General features: G+C 35.6%; 1 protein-coding gene across 2 annotated transcripts in view; it reads right to left on the bottom strand.

Annotated features, from left to right (window-relative positions):
* The window catches only part of DERA (deoxyribose-phosphate aldolase), a 120,941-nt gene that overhangs the window by 28,759 nt on the left and 69,629 nt on the right, over positions 1–22,553 (bottom strand). For both annotated transcript variants that reach the window (XM_077170212.1, XM_077170213.1), the window contains one exon: positions 14,430–14,558. In XM_077170212.1, coding sequence (XP_077026327.1) covers positions 14,430–14,558 — 129 coding nt within the window. The remainder of the gene's footprint in view (positions 1–14,429; positions 14,559–22,553) is intronic.

The raw sequence follows: 22,553 nt of genomic DNA, 5'->3' as shown, positions 1-22,553 counted from the left end.
AGTTCCCTGGTCTTCACTCCAACCCTCCCTAGCCCTCAGTCACTCATTTCCTTCTGCTCCTCAGCACAGCTGGAAATGCAGAAGTCCCGATTCAAATTCTAAACCTAATAAACTGGAGATGGAAGGAAGAGAAACCTCGATACCAGTATCAAGCAGTGAAAAGATTAAAATGTTCCTAAAAACTAAACTAGAAATATAAATGCATGACTTACAAAAACACAGCCATATGTGTTGGTTAGGACGTATAGAACTACTGATGCAGGGCTAAACTTCTATTCTCTGTGCTAAATTCTGAGCTAGCCTAAAGACCCAACAACCATTTGCAATCTTGTTTCTATGAGGAAATAGGTTCAGAGTTCCAAACAACCTGTAAAGTAACTAGTAGGACTGTCAGTTTATTAGCTGAGGGCTGTCTATGCTGAAATTTCTTTTCCCGCCAGAATTCGAAATTTTTTTCTCTACATAGTTTCTCAACTACAGCTTACAACTTTTATGAGTTAACTTCTGAACGTTTATTGGCTCTATTTCTCTTGGTTTATCTGACAATGTACAAATAAAAGAAAAATAGAGATGAGTTTGTGAAGTCCTTTAAAGTGACTTCAACAAAAGGAGTTGCAGGCAAAATTCCAATTTAAAAAGTATGTTTCCTACACACTTAACTGGTTCCTGAGAGGACAAGTTTCATATACCGTTTCTGAATTTTATGGGTTTTTTAGAGCCATTATGTTAAAATTCTAAAAAAAGAAATAAGTTCGAGACTATAATATTTCCCTCCCCCAATGACTTTTTCACATATGCTTCCATTAAAATCATGACTGCAGAATAAGCTGATGATTTCAAAAACACCCCCTCACTCTTAAGTCTTTTTACTGAATACCAGCTGAGCAATTTAACACACAGGGTCTCTAATTTATTCTAGTGATGGCAACATAACCTTTGTCTTCCCTCAAACCAGTTTCTCCCTGTTAACACATCTTTCCAAGTTTAAAAAATATACATTTTCCATTTATCCGACTTATAAAGTGAACCTAGAGAAATCTGCAAAGATTTTTTTAAAAGCAAATAAAGAAGTATTCGCCCATGCAGAAGAAAAGAGAACACAGGAGAATCGCAGGCTCCATTTTATAATATTATGGTACACTGTGTAGTCTTGTGTCAGTATTTATTATCAGTCATTTACTTTATGACAGAGAATAACTTTTGATTACCGATGCTTGTAGTATTACTCACTCTGTCTTGGACTGTTTGAAGATCTGTATTTTTATTACGAAGTCCAATAAAAATAAAGTGAAAAACCCATAGGTCCCAAAACTGATTCCTCGCTTGTGCTGTATGTCACTCCTTTCCAATCTAAAAAGTATTTCCTTCTGCTGTTACTCTCTGTCTCTCGCTCATAAGCAAATTTATCTCCTAATGCCTCATTCTTTATTTTAGCCATTAATCTCTCATTGAGAACCTTACCAAATGCTTTTTGCGGAAAAAAATATTTAATATCTACTAGATTCCCTGTATCCACAAAACCATCGAAAATGGCTTAGAGGGGGAAATCAATCTTTTGGACCTGAATTCAAGATTGCTGGTTTCACTCAAAATATGTTTTCTCTAACTTCTTCAGGGCTTCATGGTAAATAATAAACAATGGAGCAAGAACCCTATTTTTCTCCTCTTCCCGTCATTCCCATATTGTTGGGTCCCATCAGTGATGAACTGTAATGCAGACCGTGTGCACACGCGTGTGGGTGAGTGTATAAAATACTCTTTATTTTCTATGCCGTAGGGTCACCTTAACTCAGAAACAGAAAGGATCTTTAGTAGCCGCTGAATAATAATATCTAGCCGTGTGACCCCATTAAGTCACCGTCTAGCCCAGGCTTAAACATCTCCTAACTCCTGAGGCAGCCCATTCAGTTCCTAGGCAACTCGGACTATAACAAAACTCTTCCTAATCCCAGGCCCAAATCCATCTTCCCATAACTTCTAAAAGTCGGTCCCAGTCCTGCTACCTTGGGGTCAGCGAAACAATCCCACTTTTTCAGGAAAGTCCTTTGAATATGTGAACACAATTACAAACCCCGCCCCCGCCTCCCAATTTTTTTCTTCCCAAATTACAAGTCCATTTTCCTTTCAACCACTCAGCTTGAGAAGGTTTCATTTTTGTTGTCCTATGCTATGTCCTCCCTCTGCATGTGCTCCGATACCATTTCCATTTTCCCATCTCCTCCTATCCTTCATCCTCTGTGTACTCTTAACTTTGGCATCGCTCCTACTTCTGCATCAGGTGGACAAAAGAAAGGTCAACTTTCACTGACATCCCCTGGTGTATTTATTCTCTCAGTACCCCACATAGAAGAATCTGAATATACATAAGAATTTTAGTTTAGAACTCAAGGTGCAGTTATAAGTTATGACTTTGCTAATTTTTCCAAATACATGAAGGTATCAGCAGAGATGGTAAACACAAAACAACAGTGCGAGTTGCCTGAGGTGGGATCCTTCAGCTTAGGGCACCCTTCCTTTTTATTTCAACAAAAATTTATGGAAGGTCTATACTGCTATACTGGGAGGGGTGTGTGTGTGTGTGTGTGCGTGCTAGGCTTGTTTACACTTTTCTTTTCTCTTTCACATTTATTTTCATGCCAACCACCCTCATTGGCTTGCTCCCAAAATTCTGCCTCTTCATTATCTGACTTTCCTTATCCTCAATAGAACAGCCCAAGTCATCATATAAATCTCATTCAGGAACTCTAGAAATAATCTGTGCCTCCAAATGTTAAACACAACTTATATATAATTTCTTACATATGGGTCAAATGCAGATAGAAAGCAGGATTATGCAGTAAAAGGTAGGATTTGGAGCAAGAGTCCTTCAGAATTCTGCCATGTACTCAGTGTGCAGTCTTGGTCTGTTAAAGGAAGATAATATAGTCCCTCCCTCTACCTCCCTTTTAGGATCATTGTGAAAAGAATTTGTAAATTATCAACTTCATCTAGTTTATTAACTTTTAATCATTCAACAAATAGGCATATCAAGTATCAACCCAGTTGCAATGTACTGAAAGAACCATTTGAAGATCCCATATTCCCAGCATTCAAGAGTTTGCTACTAGATTAGAAACTACCTGGCACAGTGATTAAAGAATAGAGAACCAAAAGTTAGGGTTAGGAACTATGAAGAAATGAATAACAGAATCTTAGGTACATAAGCAAATATCTAGAGGTCTAACCACTACCCCATGAATCAGAATTTCACCAAGAAAAGAGAAAAAAAAAAAAAATCCCATAATATATTCCTCAATTGGAAAATCTAGATTAAAATTTTGAATTTTTTATACATGTTGCTAACAAACACATCTATTTCTTATAGCAAGATGCCCTTGTACACATGCCTCTTACTAGGCACTTACTATGTGCTAGTCTTTGTGCCTATGAATTTCTCTGGACAAGCCAGGACTGGAGGAAGCAGTTATGATTTTGGAATAAGTTGGGTTACATTTTTAAAAATTTCATCCTGCAAAATTTTACACAGACTAGTACTCACCCCATAAAAAATGAGCTTATAAGTATTTTCATTTCTCTTTACAGAGAGAGGTAAAGAAAAAGTTTTATATCTAAATGGATGTTGTAACTTTTCTTTTAGATAATATGCATAGACCAAAATGCACCATCAGTTTATTCCTGCACTACCAGGAGACCAGGAAATATCACTTCCCTCCTCTGAGGAGCTCTTTATTTTTCATTAAATAAAGGCTGGAGGGGGGTAGGTGGGTGTTGGGGGTGGGGTGGGTAGGGATACATTTCCTGAAATTTTTGCTTGGGGGCTTCAATTTAAATTTACTCCATGGATGAGATGGCAATTGAATTAGTGTTCACCCTATAAACAGCTTAATTTTCAGGGCTAGTTTAAGGATGGTAAATAAATTACACTATAAATCCTCTAACTGCTAACCCAATACACTCTATATTCTTATGCTTTTCCCCAGCGATAAACTTCCAATCATAGCATTTCTTTTCATAAATTACATTGTTCCTATGAAGGGCAAGATCTTATTTAAAAAAAAAACAATAACAACAAACAACAGGCTGGAACACCACAGGAGCCTAGATGTGCCATCTGGATCAATACTCCTTAGGTATATAAGATTTGCAGCCTACAATGAAGGACTCAGTGTGACTTGTGACAATCTTTAGAAAAATAAATCTATATTGTCATTCACTCTGTTTTACTCATATTTAAACAATTTTTAAGTTAAAAAAATTCATAGAGGCTAATTTGCTATTGACCAATTTATTTTCAGTGCTTTGGTTTCCTTCCGTCTTAGCAAGTTTTTCACCATTGCCCCCACCCCGTTTTTGTGTGTGTGTTTTTTTTTTTTTTTTACATGGCAGGCACCGGGAATCGAACCCGGGTCTCTGGCATGGCAGGCAAGAATTCTGCCACTGGGCCATCATCGCACCGCCTTCCCCTTCATTTTTTTAATGGCTTCCCCTATATCTTCTCTCCCTTCTCTGCTTCATCTCATTGTTTCTGTATTACTTTGATCTTACTGGGTTGAATTGTGAATAGCCCCTTTCCTGGCACTTACTTCTTTCGTTTTGGATTTCCTATACATTGTGAAATTCCAGCCGAGTCCAAAACTCATTTTGCATTCCTTCCAAGTCTGCTTTTCTCAAGCCCCATATTTTAGTGTTAGTACTCTTCCCACAGATCTTCATTAGCAATTCAAACCTGATGACATTACGATTGCATCTTTAGTGCTTTTCTACTCCAACCTTATTTATCATGCCGGCATTATTTCCAAAGATAAGGTCTAGAATAACTTCAGAGCGGAGCTTGTTAGCTGTGGCGTATGTGAGGACAGTCCACGGCTACGGAAAGATAAAGCCACTTTTTTACATGCTGGCATTATTCTTAATGTGTGCATTTGCAGGGCTGAAAGCCCGTAATGGTAGATTGACCTGCTTTAGACTTCTCTTTTCTATAAACATGTTTCCTTTCTATCTTACTTCCTATCACCTTGTTCTCGGATTGTTTGATGAGAAAATATGGCTCTCGTTTTTCTTCCCTGATTATAGTCCCTTCAAATTGCTTATTCCTACCATACCTCCTTCATTTTTATTTCATTCACATTTCCACTAATGTAAATGGAAGATCCATTTTCTCTAACTGAAAAACCCAAGCAAAATGCTTTACCTAATCCTTCTTTGCTGCTAGACTCACCTCAGAATCCTTACAAACCTTTAATATGCGAGACCATTAACTTGGGTCACCTAAACAATGCCTTGGAAATATAATCTTGTCAAAGGTATAAATTATTTATATTTTGGTTCAATTAAAATAAAACTCTGCTCTCAAAATAACATAGCTACAAGGCTGTGGCACGTGTGGATATGGGCATTTGTGTGGTTTCATTTTGCCCCTTTTTACTTTTCCTTTACTTCTTTCTTTCATTTATATGTTCAAGAATATTTTCTTAGATTCTACTAGATATCAGATAGAGTAATAATCACAAGGGACAAAAGATAAATAAGTTATAGTCCTTGGCCTCAAAGAGCTCAAAGTTTTTGCAAGAATGGTACCGGGTAAAATAACTGGTACTATGGTACTATGCGACAAGGGCCACTGATAATTACAATTGCCACAGGAGCACAATATTTGAATCAATTAATTATTTCCAGAGGACCATGAGGAGGCTAGCCGGAGCATGGGCATCTTATGTAAGTCTTAAAGAATGGCTAAGTGGAGAGGGGAAAGCTATAAAAGAGGAAATGATATACCTGGGATGTTTCCAAATATCAGTGTTGACCATATAAAACAGCAGCAAATAGATCCTTTTAACTGATGTTCTTATTTAACATATGTTTTTGTGTTCTCATGAAAAAAAATGACCATCTCCACATAAGTCAAACTGGCAGACTTCTGATTTATAAACAAGGAAATGTGAACATAATTAAAATTTTCTTTATGATTAGAGTCATCATGACATTCATCAAAGAGCACACTGTGTATATCATGTGGGTGCTTTCCAGGCTACAGAGAGGCAGAGAGTTTTCCCAGGCAACTGTCCATGTGAGGTTCTTAAATATACTTTATATAGGTTTTCTTCTTTTATTTTTTTTAAATTTCATCTCTTAGAGTCAAAGTGTGACGTGTCATTGTACCTCATTCTAGCAGCACTGCCTAATTCAAACATGTTGGGGAATGAGAACAACCATTCTAGAATTATTCATAAAATATGAATAAATTCAGAAAGCCTAAGACACTTTCCCTATCAAGAGACTATAGCAGCTCGGGTATAAAGCATAGGAGAGGCAAGACAGCGAAGCGGTCAAGAGCTCAGAATCTAAAAATAGAAAGGCACATCGAGTTCTAGGATAGGAAGGCTCAATTTTATAAAGATTCCAGTTCTCCCACTGTTTACATATTACCCTGATCTCAAAAAAATACCATCTTTTCCTTTCTGGAAGCAAGACATGCTGATTCAGAAAAGCAAAGAAACCCTGAAAAAGAAAAGCTTTGAGATCTAGATTTGCCAGATGTTAAAATATATCATAAAATCTCTAAGTAAAACAGTGTGGTACTGGAACTTGAATAGACAAACTGACTAAGGGAAGAATAAAAAACCAGAAATCAATTCAAGCATATAAGAAAACTGAATTTACCTTATATAGGTGGGATGTCAAATAAAAGGGTGGAAGTGTGTGTGTAGGGGGGGTGTATGTGTGGATGGGAATGGAAAACTAGACTCATATGAAAAAGGTAAAACTAACCATACATCTGATTAATTTCCAAATAGATCACAAATAGTAAGGAAAAAAGAAAGAGAGGGAGGGAGTAATCATACAAGTACTAGAAGAAAACACAGGTGAATTGCTTTGTAATCCAGGAGTGTGGGAAACTTTACTAATAAGAATTAAGAATTCGGAAATGGTAATGGTAAAAATGAAATTTCAGTTACATAAGTTTTTTTTTAAAAATTTTACATGGCAGACATACATAGAGATACATATACTCATAAATACACACATGTCATAAGCAAAAAGAAAAAAATATAAATGACAAACTGGAGAAGCAATATTTGCAATTCACATTCTTCAAAAAAAAAAAGGACAAAAGATATAAACAAACAATTCACACACATGCATACACAATATGAAAAGATGCTTAATATCACTCATAAGAAAGAGAAGTGCAAATTAAAACTATACCGAGATACCACTTCTCACCTTTGGTTTGGCAAAAATTAAAAGCTTGACAATATATTCTGTTGCAAGGCTTTGGGGAAACAGATACATTTCTGATGGAAATGCAAAATGGTACAAAGCAATATGGAAGAGAATTTGGCAATATCTAGGAAAATTATAAATGCATTTACTCTGAACCACAATGCCACTTCTAGGAATCTATCCCAAGAAACACTGGCAAAAACTGACTTTTGCACAAATTCATTTACTGCAGCATTATTTCTAATATCTAGAAGATTGGAAGCAACTCAAAGGTCCATCAATGGGATTGGTAGAATAAACAAGTATGTATCTATACAGTGCAGTATTATGCAGCTGTAAAAAGGAATAAGGAAGCTCTCCATAATCATATGAAGTGGTCTCCAGGACACACTGTATCTGAAAAATGCAAGATACCAAACAATGATTATAGTAAAAAAACTATGTACAAATATAAATGTATATCCTCATAATTTTAAAAAGAAGAACTGGAAAAAAACAACTAAAAACTTAAAAAAATATCTATAGGGGTGCCTGTAAAAGAAGTGGGTAAAATAACAGAAATGGAAGCTAGATTTCTGTAAATATGTCTTGTTTTGTCTGTGGAAACATGTAAAATAAAATAAAAAACAAAATTAGATGGAACAGAAACACATGAGCAATCTCTAACAACTGAAAAAGAAAAATCTAAAAGTAATGAACCTTACCATATATCCAATTAATGGCATAAATACACAGAGAGGAATTATTTTAAATAACTCTTAAACTCAGAATTGTGACTGCTTATGTCTAATAACATAGCCTAAGAATAAAAGAACCCCGAAAAAATAATAAATTACATTCAGTAGTCTTGCTGTATTTTAATTATAATGCATATATATATATATATATATACACACACACTAGAATAAAGTAAGTAATTATGTTAATGTTGCAAGTTTACAAGATTTTCCATGAAAAGGATATCTTCTTTGGTGAAATGCGTATTCAAATCCTTTACCTAGATTTTCATTGGGTCGTTGGTCTTCTTATTACTGAGTTTTAAGAGTTCTTTAACTCTAGATACAAGTCCTTTATTAGGTATATGATTTGTAAATACTTTTGCTCTGGTCCGTGGCTTGTTTTTAAAATTTCTTTATGGTGCCCTTTGAAGTGAAAAATTTTTTATTTTGATGAAGTCTAATTTATCACATTTTGCTTTTATGCATCATGCTTTTCAAGGTGTCTAAGAGTTCTTTTTTAAACTGAGATCACAAAGATTTTTGTCTACATTTTCTCAAAAACAGTTTTAGTTTTAGCTCTTACATATTTACATGTTTGTATTCTCATTCATATAAACCAACTTTAAAAATATTTTTGGTATCTCTAAGGATTGAGAGAAGGATCAAATGAGAAGGAGTAGTTGTAAAAGAAGATAGGATTTAACAAACAAGTATGACTACTGAATCATTATACTGATATTTCTATTTAGTCTCCAGTGCATTAGAGAAGCTAGAAGGAAAAACCTGAAATGGTGAAACATACCTATCATTACTTTGAAGTTTGTTCTACAACTACTTGCTAAAACACCCTTTGAAATTTACTACCTTTCTTCATGTATGGTATATTTCACAATAAAACATGTTAAAAATATATTTTTGAAACAATTAGGGAAATCTGAAAATGGTTGAATCATGAACACGTAATGTGATATGAAGGAATTACTGTTAATTTTGTCAAGTGTGGTAATGCCTCGGGGTTATGTTAAATAACTAGAGATACAAAGTAAGGTATTTATGGGTGAAATGATTAAGATTTCTAGATTTTACTCTAAATACTTCAGGGGGAGAAAGTAGGAGTACATAAATGGAATTTTACAAAATATTGACAGCTGCTGAATATGGGGAATGGATACATGCAGTGGCAACATTCTCAACTTTTGTGTAAATCTGAAAATTTCCATACTTAAGATGAAAAAAAAAAAGCACAAGTTCTGGTAATATAATACCAGGTTTGAATATTATTCCACAACTTATTGGCAAATTAAATAATGATCTTAGGCAAATTAAACAACCTTCCTGTGCCTCACTTTCCTCATCTATAAAATAACAATAAGAAAACCTACCTCATAGGGTTTTTGTGAGGATTAAATGTAAGTATGCATGAAGCCCTTAAGACAGTGCCCTGGCCCTGGCAGAGCAGAAAGACCTTATTATTCTTAGAATTCAGCTGAGGCACCAGAGAGAATGCAAGACTACACACTAGAATAAGGGCTACTCTCAACCCACAACAGCCAAGATGAAAAGCCAAGCCTCAAAATAATCCAGGAGAGTGGCCAACAAATTAACTGCCTACCAGAATAAAACTCAACTTTAAAGGAAGACAATACAAGCCAAATGCCTTCAAATTATTATGGTCCAAAACACAATAAAAAATACTTGATACAAAGAAGCAGGAACATATGACCCAAACTTAGGGGGGAAAATTACCAATAGAAACAGACTCTGAATTAATTCAGATGTGCTGATTAGTAGACTTTAAATCAGCTACTATAATGTGATCAAGGGCTTAAAGGAAAAGATGACCTCAACGAATGAAAATATTGAGACTTTCAGTAGAGAAACGAAAATTATAAAAACAAATCAATGGAAATTCTAATACTCAACATGTATAGCAGCAGAAATGAAAAATTCACTGAACAGACTTAAAAGTAGATTTGAGAGAGAAAACAAGGATTAATGAACTTGAAGAAAGATCCATGTAAATTAACTTATCAGAAGAATAAGGAGAGGGGAGATTAATAATAAAAAGCACAGATCTTCTAACCTCAATATTAAGCAGTCTAATATTACTGCACATGGAGTCCTAGAAGTGATAAAGAAATAGAATAGGGCAGAAAATGCATTTTTTTTACAAAGAAAATATTTTTATTTGTATATCAAAGACTAAGAAATGATGACATAAGGTTAACAGTAAAACAAATTAAATACCTTATTTCAGTTTTAAAGCTACAAATGATCCTGAATGAATCTCAATTTTGTGTTCAGGTGACAAAAAATACGTTAGAAAAAATTAATTTTGAAAATTTTCTAGATTGGGTGAATAACATCAATGTACAGATCCAAGAAGCTCAGCAAACTTCCAGCAAAATACACACAAAGAAAAACATACTTAAGCACATCATGGCCAAATTAGGGAAGAAGATAAATTAAAAATACTGATTGACCACAGCCAGTGCAAGATGAGACATTACATACAGGGAACAAGAAAAAATAGAATTCCAAGAAATGGAATGACATATTTAAAGTACTGAAATAAAAATAAAACTGTCAACCCAGAAATCTATATTCAGCAAAATATCCTTGAAACAGGAGGGTGAAATAAAGATATTTTCAGATGAACAAAAGCTGAAAGAATTATTCACCAGCAGACTTGCACTGCAAAAAATACCCATGGAAGTTTTCCAGGCTGAAGAGAAATTATACCACATGGAAACTCAGATTTACAAAAAGAAATAAAGAGCACTGAAAGTTACATATGTGTGGGAAAATATAAAAGATATGCTTAGCTTTCTTTTAATTCTCTTAACTTCCTTGAAAGAAAAATGACTGTTAAAACAAAAATCACATCATTGTTAGGTTGAGTTTACAACAACTATAGAAGAACATGAAAATAATGCAAAAGATTGATGTGGTATAACGGAACTGTTTTCAGTCCTTAACATTTGTGACATAGAAAGTAAAAAGTAGAACAATATTAACTTTAAATAGACTGTGATAAGTTAAGGATATATAAAATAATCCTAGATTAACCACTTAAAAATACAAACATAATAGAGAAAATAATATGAAATAACTATAAAGTATTTGGTGAACCCAAAAGCAGCAGGAAAAGAAGAAAAGAGGAACAAAAAAGTAGATTGGGGACATATAGGAAATAGATGATTAACTTAAATCCTACCATATCAATAATCACATTAAATGTAAATGGATGAAATACTTCAATTTTTAGCTGATTGTCACAATGGATAAAAAAAGATGCCTACAAGATATACACTTTAAATATATAGTGTAGACAGGCAGAGAAGCAAAAGGACATAAAAATATATATCATACAAAAGGTAAGCTTAAGGAAGCAGGGATAGCTATATTAATATCAGATAAAGTATATGTCCAAAAAAGGAGTGTTTTAGTTTGCTAAATTTCTGGAATGTAAAATACCAGAAATGGATCGGCTTTCATAAAGGGGATTTATTAAGTTACAAGTTTACAGTTTTAAGGCCTTAAAAGTGTCCAAACTAAGGTATCCAGAGAAAGATACCTTGCTTCTGAAGAAAGGCCAATATCTGTCAATGGGAATGCACCTGGTTGGCATCTCCTGGTCCTTGTTCCTGGTTCCACTGCTTCCAGCTTCTGATTCCAGTGACTTCCTCTCTAAATGTCTGTGGGCCCTGACTTAACTGCTCTGGGGCAAAATTCTGGGTTTCATCTCCTAGCTTACCATCTCATGGAAAGGCACGTGGCAACATCTACTGAACTCTTGTTCCTGTTCAGTTTCTGTCTGCTCTCTTAGCTCCTGGCATCTCCTGGGGCTTCTGCATTTCCAAATGTCTGCATCAAAGCTTTCTCCTAAATGTTTCCCTATGTTGGTTCTTTTAAGGACCCCAGTAAATTAATCAAGACCCATCTTGAATGAATGGAGTCACATCTCCATCTAGTCAAAGAGCCACACCCACAACTGGGTGTGTCACATCTCCATGGAAACAATCTCATGAATGGGTCTCAGGCTTAGAAGAACAAGGCTTTTCTGGATACATAACAATTTCAAGTCAGCACGAGGAGTAATACCAAAGATAAAGACAGTTACATATGCTGAATATGCTATGTCAACAAGAAAACAACACTCTTAAAAGTATATACACCTAATAGCAGAGCTTCTAGAAACATGGAGAAAAAGTGACAGAACAAAGAAATAGAGAAATCCACAATCATAATTAAATATTTTAAAAGCAAAATAAAATAAGATAGGTTGACCTCAAAAATGACCTAATTAATATCTACAGACACTATCACTAACATTTCTAATGTATGTTATTTTCAAGGGCACTATAAACACATACCTAAATAGACCATAAAATGGGCCATAAAATAACTCATTAATTTCAAAAAGACAAAATAGTCTTAATCATGGATATTCTCTGAGCATAACAGAATTTTAAATCAGAAATGAAAACAATAAAATTTCAGAAAAGTCCAAGTATTTGGAAACTAAGAAACTCATCATAACACATAAGTCACAAGATATTTCAAAAAGGAAATTAGAAAATACTTAAAGCACACCACAAATAAAATTATGTTGCTTGTAGTAACTGCTCAATAAACACTGGTTAAATGAAGAAATGAAACAGATAAACAACAACATTGGGAGAAAGGAGAGAAGGAGGCATGTTTCTCATCAATTTTTTTTTTCTATGAGGGGTGGAGTGAGAGTGGAACAGAGGCTTCCAAGCTGCGATGGCCAACATCATGTTCCTATCATGAGTAGTAGGTGCATTAGGTAGGAAAGGTTGGCTGACCTTGCAGAATGACCTTGCTGCCTAGATCACAGCTTTCTGGGCTAGCAATCCCTTATCCTGACAGAGAGCATGAAAGGGAGGCTACTTGTCTAAGCTAAGATGCCGAGTGGCTTTACCAGGTTCCTAAGAGTTACAGCAAGTTTTCCATTACTGTGGACCTTTGAAATGCCAACATAAGTGATGAACCAGTGTTTAAAGTGTTCCATTTCTTTTTATCCTTTGGTTTCCAGGAATTTTGCTCTGAACGACACAAAGAAAGCAAATATGTTCCAGATTCAGCAGCAGTGATGATAGCAGTTGTACCACTAAGGCCTCGTAGGCTGATTTTCAGTGGACTTTCAAGGAATGATGCTAGGTCTGACTGAGCATTTGAAAGTAAACAAGAATATAAAAACCCAAAGGGTTACTATAGTGCAGAGCCCAGATTCAAGACCAGAGAAGCCATATGTCTTCACCCAAGTATAAGGCCCCAAGTAGGGAGCCTTGAACAGCTACATGCACTAGCTGATGCAGAATTTAAAGAATGCTAGGGGGTCCACAGATTAGATAATGCACAAAGTGGTGGGGAAGGAAGGGGTATCAGGGGAAAGATTCCCGAACAGGGAGACACCTGTGCTGAATCCTAAAAGATGTTAAGGAATTGCTTGGGCAAAAGGCATTCCACTCAGGGGCACAGCACATACACTCAGAGGCTTGGACGGTACCGTCTTCAGGGAACTGCGAGAACTTACTATGGCTGGAGTCCATGGTGTGAAGGGAAAATGATGAGGTGACACAAGCACAGGTAGGGTCTTGGGAAGGACCTTTTTTTAAAAAACAATCCGGCTTAAGGAATTTATATTTCACCTTAAAGATGAAGGACTGAAGGTTTTTAAGCAAGCAGCACCAAAATCAAATTAGCATTTTTAAAAGATCATTCTGGCAACAGTATGGAGAACAGATTGGAGAGGGACAAAAGTAGAGACAGTGAAATTAGTTAGGAGACTGCTGAAGTAGTCTATGTGGGGGTTGATGGTGGCCTAAGATAGCAGCACTCAGAATGGAGAAAAAATGATATATTCGACATGGTTAAGAGGCAGGACTCTCAAGGCTTGTGCTCACTGATTTATGTGAAGGTGAGAGAAAGAAAGAATCTAGTGTGTCTCCCAGGTTTCAAGTTTGGACATCTGAATGGATAGATCTGCTGTTCCTAGAGATAAAGATTTAGTCTACCTACATTTGGAAGTATAAAAAAACAATGATAACACACCAAGAAAAAAAAAACATTAACACAAACAAAAGCAGAGATAGTATGGCAACACATCTCTGAGAGAAACTGAAAGCTTAAATTCACACAGAGGAATAAGTCCGAGTTAAAGGAATTCCTGTCTAACATATGTTGATGAACGAATAATCCTCAGAAGGTAATTCACTAACAAGAGAGCCATCTACTGCCTCACCAGGATAGTGCAGCAATGAAATGCCACACAAAAATGAGGAAGAAAGCCAAGAGGTTTTAACCACTTCACATTGTTCAAAAACATCTGACGACTTTTGCAAGAGTTAAATTCCAACTGGTTAGCCCTTTTATCTGAAAACCAAATGTTTTCACTTACGTATTTCTCTTAAAAACATCACTTGAATATAAAACATTCCTTGAAAAGGAAATGCTTACCTGCCATCATTGCTATCATACTGGCTTTATAGACATTAGTAAGAGATCCAAGTTCTCCTGTTGCCAAGATGGTTTTGAGATGAGCCTCCCCACAGGCCTTGCGAAACTGACAAATCTCATCATACAGGGCTGTGAAGGAAAATGATTGAGGCAGTTACAAAGCAGGCAAGTGATAACGTAACTTGGCAGCCGTTTATAGCTGGTAAAACCCAATTCAGAATTAGGAAACATAAAACATTTGTCACTTTCTAAAAAATCGCCCCAATTTAATATTGCCTAGAGCATTCTGTTGCAGTTCACGTCCTGTTACAAGGAATGCTTAGTGTGCTACCAGGAAACTAGTTCCAAGCCCTGGCCCAAGGTCCAGAGTCACGGAGCTTTTTAAAAATCATTATAATGACATTCAAATTACAAATAATTCCTACCGTTTCCATACGCTGGCTACATATCAGAGAAAACAAATGTATCTAACATCCAGTGATGTACCACACTGCAAACTAAAAATAAAAAATCAAGTCCTCATGAATCCTTCCACTCACACATATAATAGTTTCTCTTAGAATATAAAGCAGACCTTTTCTGAGAGTTCTGTTACTGAAAATAAAGACATGACAGCTTGTCCTGCTATCTGCCAGGGTGTATGTCTACATCCCGACTAACAGATGTTGAGCGTGGCTAGGTGGGTATCTGTGCCCACGACCATTTGTAGAGCCCTCAGAGATGCAGCTTTAACTTTATCGCCCTTGACCCAAGTTCACATCTGGTTCTCCAGGGTGCCAGGAATTGCCCCACAAGCAACTTGATTTAAAAAATTACAACCAGTTATACAGAGAAGGTAGGATTTAACAAATGAATATGGTTGCTGAATCATTAATTTGGTATTTCTTTTAGTCTCCAGTATCTTAGAGAAGCTAAAAGCAAAAACCTAAAATTGTGGAATTGTAACCCATACCAAACTCTGAAATCTGTTCTACATCTAATTGTTGTGCTGTGCTTTGAAATTCATTGGGTTTTTTTGTATATATGTTATTTTTCACAAAAAAGAAAAACGAAGTTGATTGTGATGATAAAAAAATATTTATGCCATCTAACCTCCTATGTTCTGGAGCAGCTAGAAGGAAAAATCTAACAGGATGGTTTGGTAGCCCATGACAAACTCTGGGATCTGTCTTGCGACTACTTGTTGAAGAGAGTTTTGCAAACTATTGCTCTTTTCTTTCTTTGTTTTGCATATATGTTATATTATACAATAAAAAAGTTGAAAAAAATTACCACCAACCATAAAAAGAAACGAATTTCTGATACATGCGATATTCAATATGGATGAACCTTGAAACCACTATGCTGAAGTGAAATAAGTCAGAAATCAAAGGACAAGTATTGTTTGATTCCATTTATATGAAATATATAATAAGTAATTCACAGAGACAGAAAGTAGATTAGAGAATACAAGGGGCTGGGGGGTGGGGGGGAAAGGAATGAGTAGTTATTGTTTAATGGGTACAGAATTTCTGCTTGGGGTGATAAAAACGCTTTGGTAATGGATGGTGGTGATGGGAGCACAACACTGTAAATGTACCTGATGTCACTGGATTGCACACTTAAAAATAGTTAAAATAGTAGGTTTCATGTTATATATATGCTACCAAAATAAAATTTTTTTAATGACAACAAAATTAAAAGGGAAAAACTTCATATTCAAGGCAACATAGTTTTAATAAACAAATATCTGCTAAGAGTAAATCAGTATAACAAGTGTTACATTTTTGAAAAATCATCTAACACAGTATATTTTTGTCAATGATACCAATGGATTTTGGCTCTTAACCTGCATCACGCTGGTAACCCCATTTCTAAACTAGGGCTATACTGTACTATCAGGTCCAAAATTGGGGCTTTTTCTTTTCTGTGTGTGTGTGTGTGTGTATGCGTGTGCACACGCACGCATGTGTTTCACAGAAAATAGTTTTAGAAGCACATGGACAAAACTCGGCAAGAGAGAAACCTTCATAATAAGGATTATGGGTAGGCTGAGAATTATTTTAATGCTGAGATGAGACTTCTATAATTCACAGCTTTACTAAGTTACAAACAAAAGACTAAAACTTAACCTCACACAAGCAAACTCAGTCAAAAGCATATAATTTTTAACAAGATGAACATGACACGTGCCTTCGCAATTCTAGAAAACCTGAACATAACCTGAGGGCTGAAGGCAGAAATTGAGTACAAATAAAAGCCAATATTCACTTACAAGATAGTTGGCAAAGCTTCACATTTGATATCCCCAAGAGATGGTACTCACTGAAGGTTACTCAAGAAAGGACTGAATGCTTTCATAAACCCTTCATCATAGGTGGTTAAGAGTATTAGAGATGACTTGAGATAGGGCACTGCCTGCCTTGCCCTGCCTACTTACTTAACTTGGGAGAAAATCATCTCACCATACATCTAATATGACCATGTGAGTGAGAATGCAGTACACAGGAAAAGACTATCCAGTAATAATGATTTATTTATTTTTTTTAACTCAGAGACAGTCTTAGATGCAAAGACATTTCTTAAGTTACTGAATCTAAAAGGAGAATGCTGTGCTCTAAGGAAAAAGTGGCACAGAAATTTGATTTCAAAATTTAAGAATGCTAATCTAGAGTTCACTTGTGATTTAATCAGTGGTTTCCTTCCACAATATAGTGTTGTCATCAAAAGCAGGCTTTGGAGCCAGTCAAATGTGGATTAAAACCCAGCTCTATCACTTCTTGAGCAGTCAAGTTATTTCTCTCAGCCTCAGTTCCATCCTTACAGTATTGATACTATTTACTTTATACAGTTATGAGGATTAAAAGAGATGATATATGTAAAATATTTTGCACATTGTCTAGCTTTTTTTAAGTACATAAAAAGTTTAATTATTAACTTCAGAATTTTAGTAAAATAGGTTTCCATTAAGCATTGTGTGATAAAAGTCAAATCTTATTTCATGGTCTGACCTAACTGTATTGTATCAAAATTTTGCTGTAAGGATTACTGCATATAATCAGTGAGCCATCAGAAAAGGCTTGAAAATATTTTATTATGGCATTTGTTAAGGTGAACTTTGCACTCTATAATAAAATTCTTAAAACAGTGGTCACTACCTTATTTATGAACAAAGCCACTGTCTTATTTTCTAAGAAAAAAATATTTGATACCCAGTGAATTTCTTCTGATAACCAGTGAATTTCTTCACCTACGGTTAAAATTAACCAGAAAAACCAGCTGCATTTTATGACTCAATTATCAGCCATCTGGAAGTTATGCTCTTTAATCAATGATCCAAACAGAATGAACCAAAAAATGGTCACTTAGAGCTTAACTGGTTTTAACAAATATGCAACCAGTGCCTTCTCATTCTTTAACTGCCAACTCCTCAAAATCATTTTACTCACAACAAAACAGGATCAAGTTTTTCTGTGAAAATATCTTAATCTTGAAGGTTCAATATTTGGAAAGTTGTTATTTGCTTCTGTTACCATCCTAGTCAGAATATACTAGAACAATTCAATGAAAAAGCTTACCACATCTGGCCTTTTCTTTAATGTGACCAGGACCCCATCAAGTGATTGCTTCCACCTGGGACTTTGAATGTTACTGAAGTGATGCAAAGATGAAGGAATAGCTATTTAAGCAGCTTTGGTGATAGCAAAAGGCCCAAGATCCAGTGGCCACAGTAGTGACACTGTCACCAAAATCTTCCCACAACACACTCGAGAGGTATTCTCTGCTCCGGAGCTTTCCATGGACCTACTTGTTCTCCATGCCTGGTTGGTTCTCCAGGCTTCCTACAGATTCCTTCTATGTCCTTCTAATAAATCCCTTTTCAGCTTAACTTAATCATAATTGGTTTCATAAGTCTTCAGCTAATAACTCTAGAATAACAAATACTTATTGGAGAAATACGGTAAATAGGGCCAATAGTGTGGGTTCTCCAAACTGCCGGGTTTGTATCCCAGCTTTACCACGAATTACATGTTCGACTGGGGCAAGTGACTTGACTCTCAACCTGTGTCTCAGTTTCCTCACCTATAAAATGGGGATAACAGAAGTACGTATACCTCACTGAGTTATTTTGAAGATTAAATATGTTAATACACATAAAGTGCTCGGCACTGCACTCAGCACACAGCTAATGTTGTAGGGACAGTAACTACTTGTTTTCCTGGTGTTGGTAGTTGCGGTGTTGCTACTACTGTTGCTGAGTGCTTATTACTTTCTCATTAGGGAGGGACTTATAAAAGCAGAAGACACCATGATCTACGATTCTTAAAGAAGATAATATTCAGCCTCTCTGAGCACTAGAAGAGCAGTCTGGGGAAGGGCTGTAGGGAATTTACTCTAACACAAACATTTTTTTTTTTTTTTTAACAGCTCATGTCAGCTCACATTTCTTAAAACAATAGAATAGACTTTGGGTATTAGACAGTTTCACTACCTGCTAGTTATGTAATTAGGTGGTATTACTCCATTTCTCCAAGTCTAATTACTTAGGGAAGCTCAGTTTCCTCATATATTTTTGTGGAGATTAATAAAATAATACATATGGCTAGAAAACAAAACAGGGCATCTATGAGACTGTGCTTGTTTGAAAAAATTTACGTACTCTAGAAAAGCCATGTTTTAATCTTGATCTAATAATGTGGGAGCAATCATTTCTTTTAACCTCTATCCAGAACTATAGGTTGGAAACTTGATTTAGATTATCTCCATGGAGATGTGAGCCACCCAATTTGCAGGTGGTAACTTTTGATTAGAAGGCTTCCATGGAGTTGTGACTCCACCCATTCCATGTAGGTCTTGATTAGTTTACTGGAATCCTTTAAAAGAGGGAGAGTTTTGGAGAGTCCCTTTTTTGAGAACAAAGAGAGAGCCAGAGAACCACAGCAGAGCCACAAGGCCAAGAGCCCACCAGCCAGAGATTTCTGGAGATGCAGAAGGAAAACGCCCCCAGGAGAGCATCACGGAACAAGAAGCCTGAAGGGAGAGCTAGCAGATGCCGCCATGTTCACCTGTGCCTTTCCAGTACAGAGAGAAATCCTGAACTTCATCGACTTTCTGGAACCAAGGTATCTGTCTCTGGATGCCTTAGATTGGGCATTTATATAGCTTTAATTTTGGACATTTTCCTAGACTTGCATTAACTGGGACATTTTCTCAGCCTTAGAACTATAAACTTGCAACTTATTAAATTCCCCTTTTTAAAAACCATCCTGTTTCTGGTATATTGCATTCTAGCAGCTAGCAAACTAGAACAAAGACATTTATTCTTTCATATTAGCTGTCCATACTTTTCCTTATACACTTCCAGAGATGTAAAATTAACTTAAACAGAGCAAGCACTGTTCTGGTTCTGATGAAAGAATAATTAGAATTTGCAGAGCACTCATATAAGACAATATAGAACTCTTCCCTCCATGGAAGCCATAAGTAAGTATATTAGTATTTAAATACTTCTGAGTACCTCCATATTGCAATGATAGACACCATGGAAACTAGATGGATGATATATACAAAAGAAAGTGCTAAATGGCTGAAATGTACACCAATCAATTTCAAATCATAAAGTCCATTAACATACTCAACTGTCACTTTCCCTTCAATGTAAATGAGCAAAATGATGGGAAAACTAACGGGCTGATTTTACCCTGCGTTAGCAGGAAAGGACAGAGGTAAGATGTGGATTATAATTGCTACTGGATCATACATTTGGAAGAAATTACAAGTGAAATAATAAGTTCAAGAGATCTTTCCCAAAAAATCTGTATAAGGGATAACTGCTCAAAAGAATAAGAAATCCCTCATTTTTTTAATTAGAGAAGTTGTAGGTTTACAGAAAAATCATGCATAAAATAGAGAGTTCCAATATATTGCCCTTTATTAACACCTTGCACTAATGTAGTACATTCGTTACAATTCATGAAAGAAATGTTTCCATAATTCAATTATTATTAACTATAGCTCATCATTTTCAATAAGGTTTACTGTTTGTGCTGTACAGTCCCATGTTTGTTGTTTTTTGTTTTAATTTTTATTCTAGTAATATATACAACCTAAAATTTCTCCCTTTTAACAATATTCAAACATATAGTTCAATGCTGTTAATTATGCTCCCAATTTTGTGTTACCATCACCACCATCCAGAGTAGACAATTTGTCGAGTTCCTGTACAATTAATTCAGAGTAAAATATGAATGCATGAGTTCTTACACATTGGAGGAAGAAAGGGAGAAAGACAGAGAGGGCAGCTAGGAGGGAGGGAGCAGAGGTAATTCCAACAAGCATAGAAGAACTGACAGAATTAGAAAATCATTTGACAACAATAAGATTAATACCTAACTATCAGAGAATCATCAATTGGCACTAAACTTAGTTAAAGTTGGATGAGGAACAAGCTACTAACACCATTTCAAATATCTCAACCCACAATCTGTATTAATTATTTATTAAAATATAAAATATTAATTTCATAATGGAGAAATGGGCAGAAAGCCACATATACAAGTAACATCATCAATAAAAGAACAATTCAACAAGTGTGACTCCTGAATGATTGAGAAAAACCGACCAACACTTCTGTGGAATTCCTGCCCAAAATGCATGCCCTGAGTCTAATCATGAGAAAACATCAGACAAAACCAAATTGAGGTACATTGTACAAAATAACAGACCTGTATTTTTCAATAACAAGGAAAAACTAAAGACTATTTCAGATTAAAGAAGGCTAAAGAGACATGTAACAAATGATCCTGGACCTACTAAAGAAAATTATTGGGACAACCCACACAATCTGAACAAAGTTTGTCAATTTCATGAGTACGGTATTGATGTTAATTTCCTGATTTTGATGATGTATTGTGGCTTTCTATGAGAGTGTCTTTGTTATTCATGGAAATTTACCCTGAAGTACTTATGGATAACGTTTCATCAGATCTGCAATTTAATCTCAAATAGTTCTGCAAAATAATCATAGACATATGGAAAGAGGAAAGGGGAAGAGAATGAGAAAAAAAGAAAAAAGAAAATGCGGTACATTTTATAATTGGTGAATCTGAGAAAAGAGTAAACAGGAATTTTGTATGCTGTGTCACATTTCTTACAAATTGAAGGTTGTGGCAATCCTGTGGCAATCCTGTGTTTTTCCAACAACACATGTTCATTTTCTGTCTCTGTGTCACATTTCAATTAAGGTATTGTACATTGGGTTTTTTTGGGGGGGGTAGATATAATGCTATTGTATAGACTATAGTATAATGTAAACATAGCTTTTATAGGCACTGGGTGTTTCGAGTTGCTAAAACTGCCAGTATGCAATATACCAGAAATGGATCGGCTTTTATAAAGGGGATTTATTAAGTTACAAGTTACAAGTTAAAATTTGAAAGTCATGAAAATGTCCAAATTAAGGCATCAACAAGAGGATACCTTCACTCAAGAAAGGTCAATCACGTCCAGGGTTTCTCTGTCACATGGGAAGGCACACAGTGACATCTGTTGGCTCCTGGCTTCTGGTTTCAAACGGCTCTCTCAGCTTCTGGCATCTCCTGGGGCATTTCCTTCTGCAACTCCAAACAGCTGCACTCAAGTGTCAGCTGTGAGCTCTCTCTATGCTTTCTGCTTTTTATTCTCTTCATAGAGGACTCCAGTCAAAGGATTAAGATCCATCTTCAATGGGCGGGGTCATATCTCCATGGGGAGAACCTAATCAAAAGGTTCCACCCAATAATAGGATTAAAACAACATGGCTTTCCTGGGGTACATAACAGTTTCAAACTAGCACAATGGGGAACCAAAAAATTTGTGTGACTCGCTTTATTACAGTTTTCGCTTTATTGCAGTTCCTTGGAGCCCAACGGCAATATCTCTGAGGTATGCCTATACTATTTTTGAAATTTTCTGTAAGTTTAAAATTACTTCAAAAATAAAAGTCAAAATGATATGTTTATTGCAATTTATTTAGCATCTAGGAATTTTTGCTATGGGAGGTTTGGAAAATATCAAGTCTGGCATTTCATGGATTTAAAAACAACAAAAAAAGTTTATATATGACATGTATTATTTTTGCAGCTTGCTTTTCACCCCGCAATATAT

Source organism: Tamandua tetradactyla, chromosome 7 (genome assembly GCF_023851605.1).
Source record: "Tamandua tetradactyla isolate mTamTet1 chromosome 7, mTamTet1.pri, whole genome shotgun sequence".
Lineage (NCBI taxonomy): Eukaryota > Metazoa > Chordata > Mammalia > Pilosa > Myrmecophagidae > Tamandua > Tamandua tetradactyla.
Note: the sequence above shows the minus strand (reverse complement) of the source record. Positions and strands in the feature narration are given on the sequence as shown.